General features: G+C 48.0%; 2 protein-coding genes across 6 annotated transcripts in view; one reads left to right on the top strand and one right to left on the bottom strand.

Annotated features, from left to right (window-relative positions):
• Positions 1-3,600, bottom strand: part of LOC140411107 (uncharacterized) — a 32,006-nt gene extending 28,406 nt beyond the window's left edge. For both annotated transcript variants that reach the window (XM_072500151.1, XM_072500152.1), the window contains exon 1: positions 3,501-3,600. In XM_072500151.1, coding sequence (XP_072356252.1) covers positions 3,501-3,532 — 32 coding nt within the window. In that variant the 5' untranslated portion in view covers positions 3,533-3,600. The remainder of the gene's footprint in view (positions 1-3,500) is intronic.
• babam2 (BRISC and BRCA1 A complex member 2) overlaps positions 1-13,247 on the top strand; it is a 374,337-nt gene that overhangs the window by 243,742 nt on the left and 117,348 nt on the right. The window lies entirely within an intron of this gene.

Below are 13,247 nucleotides of genomic sequence, written 5' to 3'. Positions count from 1 at the left end.
AGTCTAATGGAATGCTAGCCTTTATATCTAGAGGACTGGAATATAAAGGAGTTATGCTGCAGCTGTACAAAACCCTGGTTAGATCCCACTTGGAGTACTGTGAGCAGTTCTGGGCACTACACTTTAGGAAGGATATTTTGGCCTTGGAGGGAGTGCAACGTAGGTTTACAAAAAATTATATCTGGATTACAGGGGTTATGTTACGAGGCGTGATTACTCAAATTGGACTTGTTTTTGCTGGAATTTAGTAGATTCTGGGTGATTTGATCAAAGTATTCAAGATATTACAGGGAAAGACAGGGCAGGTAAACATAAACTGTTTCCACCGGTTGGAGATTCTAAATATAAGGGGCATAGTCTAAAAATTAGGGCTAAACCGTCAGGAGAGATATTAAGAAGAACTTCTTCACTCAAAGGATGGTAGAATTTCGAACTCTTTCCCTCGAATAGCAGTTGAAGCTAGAACAGTTGTTATTTTTAAATCTGAGATAAGAGTTTTGTTAAGCAAAGCTATTAAGGGATAGGGGTCAAAGGCAGGGATATGGGTCACAGGCAGGTATATGGTATATCACAGATCAGCCATGATCTTATTAAATGGTGGGACAGGCACAAAGGGCTGAATGGCCTACTGTTCCCAAGTTGCACTCATGGACATCCTTCGCCAAAGGAAGATTTTCTGACGAGATTAAAGTGTGGCCGTCCCAAGCTAATAGGCTCTACAACTCTCTGGCAGTGTGACCCACTATAGAAATAAACATTTAGTTCTCCTTGACAGCTCTTCTCTGGTCAGCCAACAATATACAATGCATCTCATTGGTGGGTTCGGTGAGACAAAGGTGCAAACTCTCCTCTTCGACAGCAAACACAGCTGACTTCACAAAGAAAACAGACTTCATATGTTTTTAGCAGTAGATTCAAATAGTGTACCAGTCACTAGGGCCATATCTTCCATTGGATCACTTACTGCTACAACAACTTCTTTCTCATAACTTTCTTCAAGAAATAGCCTCTCTCGGATGGTCATCATCTGCTGCAGTTCCTTCTGTTTCTGCACTCTGCAGACGTATCTTCAAAAGGAAACGAGAGATCTACAATAAGTTCCAGTGGATGGTATTTCTGTATTGGAGAATGAACCACCACTCGATGAATAAACCTCATCAGCTGCTGTTGAATTAAAATCCATTGGTTCTGCTCCTGACTTTGAAAATTCCTCCATGAATGGTATTGAGCTGTCCTGCTGTAGGTATCCATCTACTATTTCCAGAATGCCCAGTTGTTTCCATTCAGTAAAGGTATGCTTTGATTGTAGAGGGTTTTAACAATCTGTCATTACTTGTGGCGAAGAGTAATGGTTATCTGACTTTTTGCTTGAAGATTTGTACCATCTGGATCTTGCAATCTAATGTTTGATGCAGGAAACATAATGTTTTGAGTCGTACCAAAAAATCAGCCAGTATTGTACTGCCAACTCCAGCGTCAAGTTTGAAGTGAGTTTTAAAGCCTTTAACTTCCAAAATGATGGACCAAAAGTATTTTTCATGATTCTTTATTTCTTTCATGAACTCTGTAATCTCACTTCTTCCTTATTTGCAATTTCTTGAATTGTTTGTGTTTCATAGACATTCTCTCACCTTCTTTAATCAAATTATTAGATTTACAAAACTGCTCGAAGTGTCTTGCGTCCCCACATCAGAAACACACTGCCCCACCAGCTGATAGTCTTGCCTTCTGTGCTGCCTTTTAGCTCCACAGTTTAAGCACCCCAATGTGGCTGCAGTAGGTTTCCTGCCCTTTTGCCCATTTTGGAGGGCTTTCAAATGGGCACAGTGGGTGCCTTTGGGCATACTCAACTAACAGACTCGTCCAAGGCCTCGGTATCTCGACGGATTATAGCCCAATTTTGCTGCCCAATTTCAGCCTGTCTATTGTATTGAACTCCTCAATCAATTACAAGGTTCTGTTTTGGGCTGAAATATGCATCAAACGCATTTAGGACAATTTCAAAGTCTGCAGATGTCTCTCCTACTCCCTGTGTCAATAATGCATCATCGGCAACAGCCCCGACTGCACAGAGGAAATAAACTAACCAGGTGCATCTACTTTTTGGCATGCAAACCTGACCTTACTTGATACCTCAGGAAGTGTTTCCCCACAAATCCTAACAGTGGACTGTTGTGGACCTTTGAGGTTTATGAACGGCTCCGAAAAAGTAAGTGACTGCTCAAATGGTGCTGACATTGGTACTGATTCAGCCTGTCATCAAAGTAAGTCTCCTGATTCTTCCTCTGATTGCTCACTGTGGGTTGAGGGCACAAAATAATTTTGTTAGATTTCAGTCGCCATTGCTGGCACCTTGTTTTGTGGGTTATCTTGTGGCCTAATTTTCACTGGGAAGGTTTCCTCTGCTTATGAGTGACTTGGGTAGGTTACTTCAAACTACTTTATTTACACTATATACATGGTAAGATTCTAGGTAAGTACATCTCTCGTGTACAGACTGTTCGATATTCTCTCCAGAATCTCAAGTACATGATTGCTGCTGTCGCTATTACATCATGATACACATCCCTGTCTCATTGCCACAACTATGAACCCATCATGCTATAGTCAGTACATGCTTTGTAATTTAGTCCCTGGACATTTATAGCTACCTTATCAACATTTTTCTAGTTTTATAGAATGTAAAATAAATTAGCGAACTATGTTCTACAGATAATTATTTGGCTTTGGCTTACTGTGTCTCAGCTGTTGCTCACTTTGTAGGATTCTTGCCTCTTTGTCAGAAAGTTGTGGGTTGAACTACCACTCCAGAAACCTGAGCAGAAAATCTAGGCTGACATTCTTGTGTAGTGCTGGGGGAACACTACACTACACTGTTGGAAGTCCTGACTTTCAGATAAGATATTAAAACAAACCCACATCTGCCCTTTTAGGTGGACATAGAAGACCCAATGGCATAATTTCAAAAAGAGCAAGAAAATTATCCCCGGTGTCCTTGCCAATATTTGTCCCTAAGCCAGCCATTAATGTAACAAAACATCCTATGGTGCTTTACAAAATCATCATTAAGTAAAATGGCAGAGCCACATAAGGAGAGATTAGGGCAGATGACCAAAAGCTTGGTCAAAGAGGGAGATTTTAAAGAGTGTCTAAAAGAGAAAAGAGAGGTAGAAAGATTTAGGGAGGGATTTCCAGAATTTAAGGCAAAGGTGGAGCAGATAAAATCAGGGGTCCTCAATAAATCAGAATTAGAGAAACGCCGCTATCTCAAGAGGATTGCCAAGCTGGAGAAAATTACATAGCCCGGGAGGGGAGGGGAGGGAGGGGGGGGGGGGGGGGGGGGGGGGCGGGGGTCAAGACCTTGGAGGAATTTGAAAATAATATTTTATTGAGGTGATGTTGGAGCCAACGTTGGCCTCAATAATGATGACGATGAAAGTACAACAGAATTGTCATAAAAATGCCTTTGTTCATGAGGGAAGGAAATCTGCAATCCTTACCTGGTCTGGTCGACATATGAATCCAGGTCCATAGCAACATGGTGGATTCTGAACTGTCCTCTGAATGTCTAAACAAGCTAATCAGTTGTACCAAACTTCTAGAGACAGTCAAAAGAGAATAAATCCGAACAGACAGGAAAACAAAGACATACTCTAACCACTGCAAAATTCTCCCACAGCTCTCCCACAGAGTCGAACAACAGCCTGACATAGTCATCCTTCCAAATCATACCTTCGGGTTAATGACCCAGATTCCTTCATTGTCATGTGTGTGAGTGTGTCCTGCCCCACTGGCAGGACAAACCCAGAACGGTGACAACCATTCCTGTCCCTGCTCTATCCATGTCTCCGAAATGGCCACAACATCGAAGTCCCAGGTACCAACCCATGCCGCAAGTTCACCCACCTTATTCCGGATGCTCCTGGCATTGAAGAAGACACACTTTAAACCACCTTCCTGCCTGCCGGTACACTCCTGCAACTTTGAAACCTTACTCATGACCTCTCTACTCTCAACCTCCTGTATACTGGAGCTACAATTCAGGTTCCCAAGCCCCTGCTGAACTAGTTTAAACCCTCCCGAAGAGCATTAGCAAATTTCCCCCCTAGGATATTGGTACCCCTCTGGTCCAGGTGTAGACCATCCCGTTTGTAGAGGTCCCACCGACCCCAGAATGAGCCCCAATTATCCAGAAATCTGAAACCCTCCCACCTGCACCATCCCTGTAGCCACGTGTTCAACTCCTCTCTCTCCCTATTCCTCGTCTCTATCACGTGGCACGGGTAACAACCCAGAGATAATAACTCTGTTTGTCCTAGATCTAAGTTTCCACCCTAGCTCCCTGAATTCCTGCCTTACATCCCTATCCCTTCTCCTACCTATGTTGTTGGTACCAATGTGGACCACGACTTGGGGCTGCTCCCCCTCCCCCTTATGAATCCCGAAAACACGATCCGAGACATCACGCACCCTGGCACCTGGGAGGCAACACACCAATCGCGAGTCTCTCTTGTTCCCACAGAATCTCCTATCTATTCCCCTAACTATGGAGTCTCCAATGACTAATGCTCTACTCCTCTTCCCCCTTCCCTTCTGAGCAACAAGGACAGACTCTGTGCCAGAGACTTGAAAACCCCATGGCTTACCCCTGGTAAGTCGTCCCCCCAACAGTATACAAAGCGGTATACTTGTTACTAAGGGGAACGACCACAGGGGATCCCTGTACTGACTGTTCCTCCCAGCCCCTCTCACCGTCACCCATCTATCTTTATTCTTCGGAGTAACTACATCCCTGAAGCTTCTATCTATGACCACCTCTGCCTCCCGAATGATCCGAAGTTCATCCAGCTCCAGCTCCACTTCCCTGGTGCGGTTTCTGAGGAGCTGGAGATGGGTGCCCTTCTCACAGATGAAATCAGCAGGGACACTGACAGCGTCCCTCACCTCAAACATTCTGCAGGAGGAACATTGCACTACCTTCCCTGCCATCTCCTCTAGATAACAAAAGGAAAAGGAAGAAGAGCTTACCTGTTATTCACTCCCCATCTCAGTAGTCACTCACTCAGCAACCTCTGCGCCCCGCATGATAACACCTGAGGGAAAATAAAAGAACAACTACTTATCAGTCACCGGCCAATCCCTTACCTGCAGGCTGTCACGTCACGGTTCAACTTCTTTCTACTTCTACCTGCCCTCGAACCTTCCTCTTGATCTTTACAGCGGTTGGGGTTTTTTTTGGTTAGAGGAGGGGGTAGGGAGGGAAACATTGAAGAAGTGTTTCGGGTTTAAGTGTCACTTGACAACAGCTCCTCCACAAACCACCAGCAAGTTAGCGTGAGCACAACGGACGTTTGCAAATTTCCCCCACAACAGCCAATCAGCAGCTCCACTGTACTGCCCTCTGCTGGATGCTTGTCTTCACTTGAACAGCTAAGGTCTCTTGCTCAGGTACACCTTCAAGTTAGGATGAGCACAACGGACATATGCAAATTTCCCCGCAACAGCCAATCAGCAGCTCCGCTCCACTGCCCTCTGCTGGATGCTTGTCTTCACTTGAACAGCTAGGGTCTCTTGCTCAGGTACACCTTCAAGTTAGTGTGAGCACAACGGACGTATGCAAATTTCCCCGCAACAGCCAATCAGCAGCTCCGCTCTACTGCCCTCTGCTGGATCTTATGGTCTTAAGATCTCTTATAACCGAACTAATCGTTTAAAATTTAATTCTAACTATCTCAAACCTTTACATTGTGTATTTACGTGTGTCCTATGTTTTTTCATGTATGGTACGATCTGTCTAGACTGTACGCAGAATGATACTTTTCACTACCTCGGTACACGTGACTAAATCAAATCAATCAACAAACCAAGATCCTTTGAAATGCAAGCATTCATTCAATTTCACAGCGCAGTACCTTCAACTTGCCTTTGATTGACAGCTTAATTGTGTAAACACAGCTGCCAGGAGGTTGTTTATTTATCTTTCCATTCTCACTTGAATGCATCTAAAGTACCCTCCATTGATCCTAACTGCAATGTTTATATTCACTTTACTTCCAAGAATGATCTTCAGGATGAGGGGGTGGGGGTAGGGGTTCTCACCCAGGGTCAACCCCCATGATCCTGATCCTTGAGAGACCTTCCTCTGCAGCCTGGCAACGGCAGAGAGGCAATGAGCAATGGGATGATCCGTTTGGCACCACTCGGGATCCATTGCACTAGGCGAGGAGTCACTTCCAGGGTGTCAGTACCAGGAGCAGTGCACCATTGGCATGCCAGAGGGCGTGGACCGAAGAGGGGGGCTGGAGGATGGTGGCTGAAGGGGGGGCAGGCTGAGGGGGTCGTCACCCTCATGCATGCGTGGTGAGGGACGCTGGCCAAATCATTGAGTGTCTTTAAGACTGAGTTAGATAGGTTCTTGATTAGTAAGAGGATCAGGGATTATGGGGAGTAGGCAGGAGAATGGGGATGAGAAAAATATCAGCCATGATTGAATGGCGGCGCAGACTCAATGGGCCGAGTGGCCTAATTCTGCTCCTATGTCTTATGGACCCGTAATTCCTGTAGTGGGAAGCGGGGAGGATGCCCATGCTTGATTAGGGGTGTGCTACCCTTGTCAGTTTGGGCGGGGGGGAGGCGAGTTCAACATTTGCAATGTGTGGGGTAGGTGCCTGTGCCTGGAAGCTGGGAATGGGGTACCCATTCAAAATGGCAGCTCGACCCCAGAGAGAACCGAGAAACCGGCATGTTCAGTGCGATGTACATGTCTGCCTAGTCAAACCATGTGAAACCCTCCCCGATGACATTCCTAACGCCAGCGGGACGCAGTCTCCGCTGGAGGGAGCACTTCGGCTCCAGAATGGAGAATCCCAGTCATTGTCTTGTGTGACATTACCACTGGGCTAAATGCGATAGATTCAAAACAAATCTAGAAGCACAAAACTGGCAATCAACTACAGCAGAATTGTACTTAGCATGTGCCTAATATTACCAATACTATCGAGCCAGGGGATCAACCCTGGTTCAATGACAAGTGCAGGAGAGCATGCCAGGAGTAGCAAAAGTCAAATCTAAATATGAGATTTCAACCCGGTGAAACTATAACTCAGGAAGATGTGAAATCTAAACAGTGGAAGCAGCATGCAATACACAGAGGACACAGAACCCACAACCAATGGATCAGATCAAATATCTGCAGCCCTGCATGTTCAGTGGTGGACAATTAAACAATTAATCATCAATCAAGTGGTTTTGAATCAGGCGGCCCAAGGGAAAGCGATACAAGAAATTGAGCTGAAGTTGTCCAGCCAGGAGGACTATCTAACGTGCTGGACCATAAGGTGGAGGTGTTGGATGAGCGCCACAAGAGAATGCAGGAAAAATTGGTGGACCTGGAGAACAGGTCCAGGAGGCAGAACTTCAGGATCGTTGGCCTCCCTGAAGGAATTGAGGGGTCGAATGCGGGAGCATATGTGGCGAGCATGCTGGAGACGCTGATAGGGCCCGGGGCGTTTTCTCGGCCCCTGGAAGTGGACACAAGGAAGCCTAAGGCGAATGACCCGCTGAGGGTCATGATGTTGCGTTTCCACCGGTTTTCGGACAAAGAACTTGACTTGCGGTGGGCCAAGAAGGAACGGAGCAGCAGATGGGAGAACAGCGAGGTGCGCATCTACCAGGACCTGGGAGCGGAGCTGGCCAAGAGACGTGCTGAGTTTAACCGGGTGAAGGCGATCCTCTTCAAGAAGGGGGTGAAAGTCAGGATGCTGTATCCAGCGAGTTTGTTGGTTACGCACGAAGACCGTCACTTTTACTTTGAGGCACCGGACGATGTATGGTCTTTTATCAAGGAAAATAAGTTGGAAGTGTTTTAAAGGACACTTAAGTCTTGAAGGAGTTATGTGGCGGTGGTTTGTAGTTTTTGTATCGGCTCAAATAAGACTTTATGTGGTTCTGGGTTAAGTATTGGGCTGGGGTGGTGGTTTGAGAGTGCTTTGTTCTTGCAGAGATTGGATGCGGAGGGGGGAAGGGGGCCCCCAAGGTTGGTGCTATTCTGTGGGAGGTTGGGTCTGGTTTCAAGAGATTGTTTCTGCATTGGTTTATATTAATTTATTTTACTTGAGGTTGTTTACTTACTGGGGACTGCGATGTTTTTAAATGGTTTATGCACGTCGGGAGAGAGGTTCAAACAATAGGGAGCCAGACTGTTTGGTACCAAGGGCGGGGGGCTGTCAGGGTCAGCATGGGTCAGCTGACTCTCGGAAGCGTGCTGGGGGGTGCACATGTGCTAAGGATGGTACTTGACCTGGGGGATTAGGTTTTGGGGGCTGTTATGGGGGGGAGGGGGGGAGGGGGTGGCTGCTTCGCTGACAGGGGAACAAAAGGGAAGTCGGGGGCGGTTGCTGCATGTGGGGGAGCTCGGGGAAGCGGGGGGGCACGGGCTCTGGGCTGGCCAAAAAAAGGTTATGGCTAGTCGGCAGTGGGATGGGGGGGAGGGGGAGGGGGGGGGGGGGGGTGGGGGCAGCACCCATCCATGCTGATTACGTGGAATGTGAGGGGTTTGAATGGGCCGGTCAAAAGGGCTCGCGTTTTCGAGCATTTAAAGGGGCTGAAGGCAGACGTAGCAATGCTTCAGGAGACATATCTAAAGATTATTGATCAGACGAGATTGAGAAAGGGGTGGGTTGGTCAGGTGTTTAACTCTGGCCTGGACTCAAAGACCAGGGGGGTAGCGATATTGATCAGCATGCGGGTGTCATTTGAGGCTGGAAGAATTGTGGCAGATAAGTGGGTGTGGGGGGGAGGGGGACACTTTAACACGGTTATCGATCCCGATCTGGACCGGTCAAAATCCAGGACTGGAAGGAGGCCTGCCGCGGCAAAGGAGTTGAGGTGTTTTATGGAGCAGATGGGTGGGGGGGCGGGGGGGGGGTGTAGACCCGTGGAGATTCGAACAGCCGAGGGGGAGGGAGTTTTCCTTTTTTTTCTCATCTCCATAAAGTTTACTCTCGCATTGATTTTTTTTGTTCTAAGCAGGGCGCTAATTCCGAAGTTGGCGGGGACAGAGTATTCGGCGATTGCAGTCTCTGATCATGCCCCACACTGGGTGGATTTTTGGTTGAGTGAGGAGAGAGGGCAGCGCCCACTCCGGGGACTGGATGTGGGGTTGTTAGCGGGCGAAGTGGTCTGCGGGCGGGTGAATAAGTCCATTCAGAATTCCCTGGATACAAACTATACTGGTGAGGTATCAGCAGCGGTGGTTTGGGAGACTCTGAAAGCAGTTGTAAGAGGGGAACTAATTTTGATTCGGCCCCACAGAGAAAAGGTGGAGGAGATACTTCGAGTTGATAGGAGATTTGCGGAGGCCTGGACATGGGGCTCTTGAGGGAGCGTCGGAAGCTACACGCAGAGTTTGAATTGTTGACCACGGAGAGGGCGGTAGAGCAGTTGAGGAGAGCAAGGGGGGCGGTCTACGAATATGGGGAAAAGGCTAGCAGGATGTTGGCGCATCAGATTAGGAAGAGAGAAGCGGTCAGGTTGATAGGGGGAGTAAGGAATAGGGAGGGTAACATGGTCTTGGAACCGGGGCGGGTGAACAACGTTTTTAAAGAATATTATAGCAAACTATATGAGTCGGAACCCCCGCCTGGTGTAGAAGGGATGAGGCAGTTCCTGGATCAGTTGAGGTTTCCGAGGGTGGAGGAGGACCTGGTCGAGGGGCTGGGGGCCCCGATTGAAGCAGAGGATATTGTTAAAGGACTGGAGGGCATGCAGTTGGGCAAGGGTCCGGGGCGGGACGGTTACCCGGTTGAATTCTATAAGAAGTTCTCAGAGGTGTTGTGCCCACTGCTGATGAGTATCTTTAATGAGGCTAACGAGAGGGGAATCCTCCCCCCAACGATGTCGCAGGCCTCAATTTCTCTCATCCTTAAACGAGAAAAAGATCCGGAGCAATGTGGGTCATATAGGCCGATCTCGCTTTTGAATGTAGATGCCAAGCTGCTGGCTAACATTTTGGCCACTAGGACAGAAGACTGTCCCGCGGATGATAGGGGAGGACCAAACCGGATTTGTTAAGGGTAGCAGCTCAATGCTAACGTTCGGAGGCTTTTGAATGTAATTATGATGCCCTCAGAAGGAGAGGAGGCGTCGGAGGTGGTTGCGATGGACGCGGAGAAGGCTTTTGATCGGGTGGAGTGGGAGTATCTTTGGGAGACGCTGGGAAGGTTTGGGCTGGTGAGGGCTTCATCGACTGGGTGCGATTGCTCTACCAGGTGCCGGTAGCGAGTGTGTGCACGAACCGGCTGAGGTCGGGGTACTTAAAGCTACACCGAGTGACGAGGCAGGGGTGTCCTCTCTCCCCGTTGCTGTTCGCTCTGGCTATAGAGCAGTTGGCCTTGGCGCTGAGAGCGTCAAGGAAGTGCCAGGGGCTAGTTCGGGGGGGGGTGAGCACCGGGTTTTGTGGACGATCTGCTCTTATACATCTCCGACCCGGTGGAGGGGATGGGGGAGGTTATGCAGATCTTGGGGGAATTTGGCAGGTTCTCAGGGTACAAATTGAACATGGGAAAAAGTGAATTGTTCGTGATCCAGGCAAGGGGGCAGGAGAGGAGACTGAAGGAGCTGCCATTCAGGATGGTAGAGAGGAGCTTTTGCTACCTGGGAATACAGGTGGCTTGGAAATGGGAGGCATTACACAGGCTCAACCTAATCCGGCTGGTGGAGCAAATGGAGGGGGACTTTAAAAGATGGATATGACCCCACTATCGCTGGCGGGGAGGGTGCAGACCATGAAAATGACGGTGTTGCCCAGATTTCTGTTTGTCTTCCAGTGCCTCCCCATCTTTATCCCTCAGGCCTTTTTCAAGTGGGTAAATAAGATTATTTTGGGCTCTGTATGGACGAATAAAACCCTACGGGTGAAGAAAATGTTGTTGGAGCGCAGTCGGGGAGGGCGGGTTGGCGCTGCCGAACTTCTACAACTACTACTGGGGGGGCGAACATAGCGACGATTAGGAAGTGGGTAATGGGGGAGGGGTCGGCATGAGAGCAGATGGAGGTGGGGTCATTCAAAGGCACCAGTTTGGGAGCAATGGTAACTGCACCTCTGCCGTTCTTGCCGGCCTGGTACTCCACTAGCCCGGTGGTGGTGGCAGCATTGAGGATCTGGGGGCAATGATGGAGGTATAAGAAGGTAGAGGGTGCATCAGTCTGGACCCGATTTGTAACAACTACAGGTTCGTGCCGGGTAGGATAGATTTGCGGGTTCCGAAGGTGGCAGAGAGCAGGAATTAGACGGATGGGAGATCTTTTCACAGACGGGAGTTTTCCCAGTCTGAAGGCGCTGGAGGACAAGATCAAGCTGCCGCCGGGGAATGGATTCAGATATTTACAAGTCCGGGACTTTCTGAGGAAACAGGTGTTGGCTTTCCCGGTGATCCCGCCACGGGGGATACAGGATAGAGTAGTGTCCGGTACCTGGGTGGGAGAGGGGAAAGTGTCAGATATCTATCAGGAGCTGTTGGAGGCGGAGGAGACCCCGCTGGAGAAACTGAAGGGCAAGTGGGAGGAGGAGCTAGGTGGGGAGTTCGAGGCGGGTCTGTGGGCGGACGCCCTAAGCAGGGTTAATTCATCCTCATCATGTGCCAGGCTCAGTCTAATACAGTTTAAAGTGGTTCACCGGGCACACATGGCGGCGAGGATGAGCAAGTTTTTCGGGGTAGAAGATAGATGTGCGAGGTGTGCGGGAAGCCCAGCAAACCATGTCCATTTGTTTTGGGCATGCCCGAAGCTTGGAGGATTCTGGCAGGGGTTTGCCAAGGCAGTGTCCAAGGTGATTGGTGCGCGTGCTTGGTGCCGAGTCCAAAGATAGCAATCTTTGGAATGTCAGAAGACCTGGGAGTTCAGGGAGTGAAAGAGGCCGACGTTTTGGTCTTTGCCTCCCTGGTAGCCTGGAGACGGATCCTTTTAATGTGGAGGGACTCGAAGCCCCTGAGTGTGGAGGCTTGGGTCAGTGGCATGGCTGGATTGCTCAAGCTGGAGAAAATAAAGTTTGCCTTGAGGGGGTCAATGCTGGGGTTCTCTCGGAGGTGGCAGCCATTCGTCGACTTTCTCAGGGAAAATTAAAATGTCAGCAGAAGCAACATTCTGAAGGGGAGGAGGGGGGTGCGGGTAGGCGCAATATGGTTAAGGGATGTGCAGAAAGGGTTGGGTGGGAAATGTCTAGTTTACCATGTTGATGTTTATGTTATTATTGTTTGTTTGTTATTGTTATAAAAATTTTGCAAATGCTTCAATACAAATATTTTCCAAAAAAAAATTAAACAACTAATCAGAGGAGGAGATTCCACAAAGATTCCCATCTTCAATTATGGAAGAATCCCAGCAGATCAGTTCCAAAGACAAAACTGAAGTATTTGCAACCACTTTCAGCCAGAAATGCCAAATAGTCTCCTCCAGCATCGCAAGATGCTTGTCTGCAACCAGTTCCATGCACTTCATGTGATAACAAGAAATAGCTGAAGACACTAGGTATAAAAAACACAATGGCCCTGACAGCAACCTGTCAATAGTAGTTCAAGACTTGTAGCCATAAATAATGTGCCCGAGCCAAACTGTACCATTATAGTTGCAACATCTACCCAACATGGGCGCATTTCCAGACCGTTATCAAGCAACAATTGGGAACATTTCAAAATTCAGCAAAGGCGGACAAAGGGATTGATTAAGAATGGGAAAATACAAAAAGCTAGTGGGGAACACAAAAACTGACTGTCAAAGTTTATAAAGGCACGTGAAGATAAAAAGATTGATAAAATAAACTAATGTAGGCCCCTTACAGTCAGAAACGGGGGAATTCATAATCGGGCACAAAGAATTGCATAGGGTATTGGTGAGGTCGCACCTGGAGTATTGTGTGCAATTTTGATCTCCTTACCTGAGGAAGGATGTTCTTGCTGTGGAGGGAGTGCAACAAAGGTTTACCAGGCTGATTCCTGGGATGGTGGGACTGTCATATGAGGAGAGACTAAGTCATTTAGGATTATATTCATTGGAGTTTAGAAGAGTGAGAGGGGATCTCATAGAAACTCATAAATTTCTATCAGGATTAGACAGGGTAGATTCAGAAATAATGTTCCCGATGGTGGGGGAGTTCAGAACCAGGGGTCATAGTTTGAGATTAAGGGGTAAACCTCTTAGCACTGAGGTGAAGAAAAAAGTCTTCACCCAGAGAGTGGTGAATCTGTGGAATA

Source organism: Scyliorhinus torazame, chromosome 4, assembly GCF_047496885.1.
Source record: "Scyliorhinus torazame isolate Kashiwa2021f chromosome 4, sScyTor2.1, whole genome shotgun sequence".
Taxonomy (NCBI): Eukaryota; Metazoa; Chordata; class Chondrichthyes; order Carcharhiniformes; family Scyliorhinidae; genus Scyliorhinus; species Scyliorhinus torazame.
The sequence above is the reverse complement of the archived record's forward strand: the minus strand, read 5'-3'. Positions and strand labels throughout refer to the sequence as shown.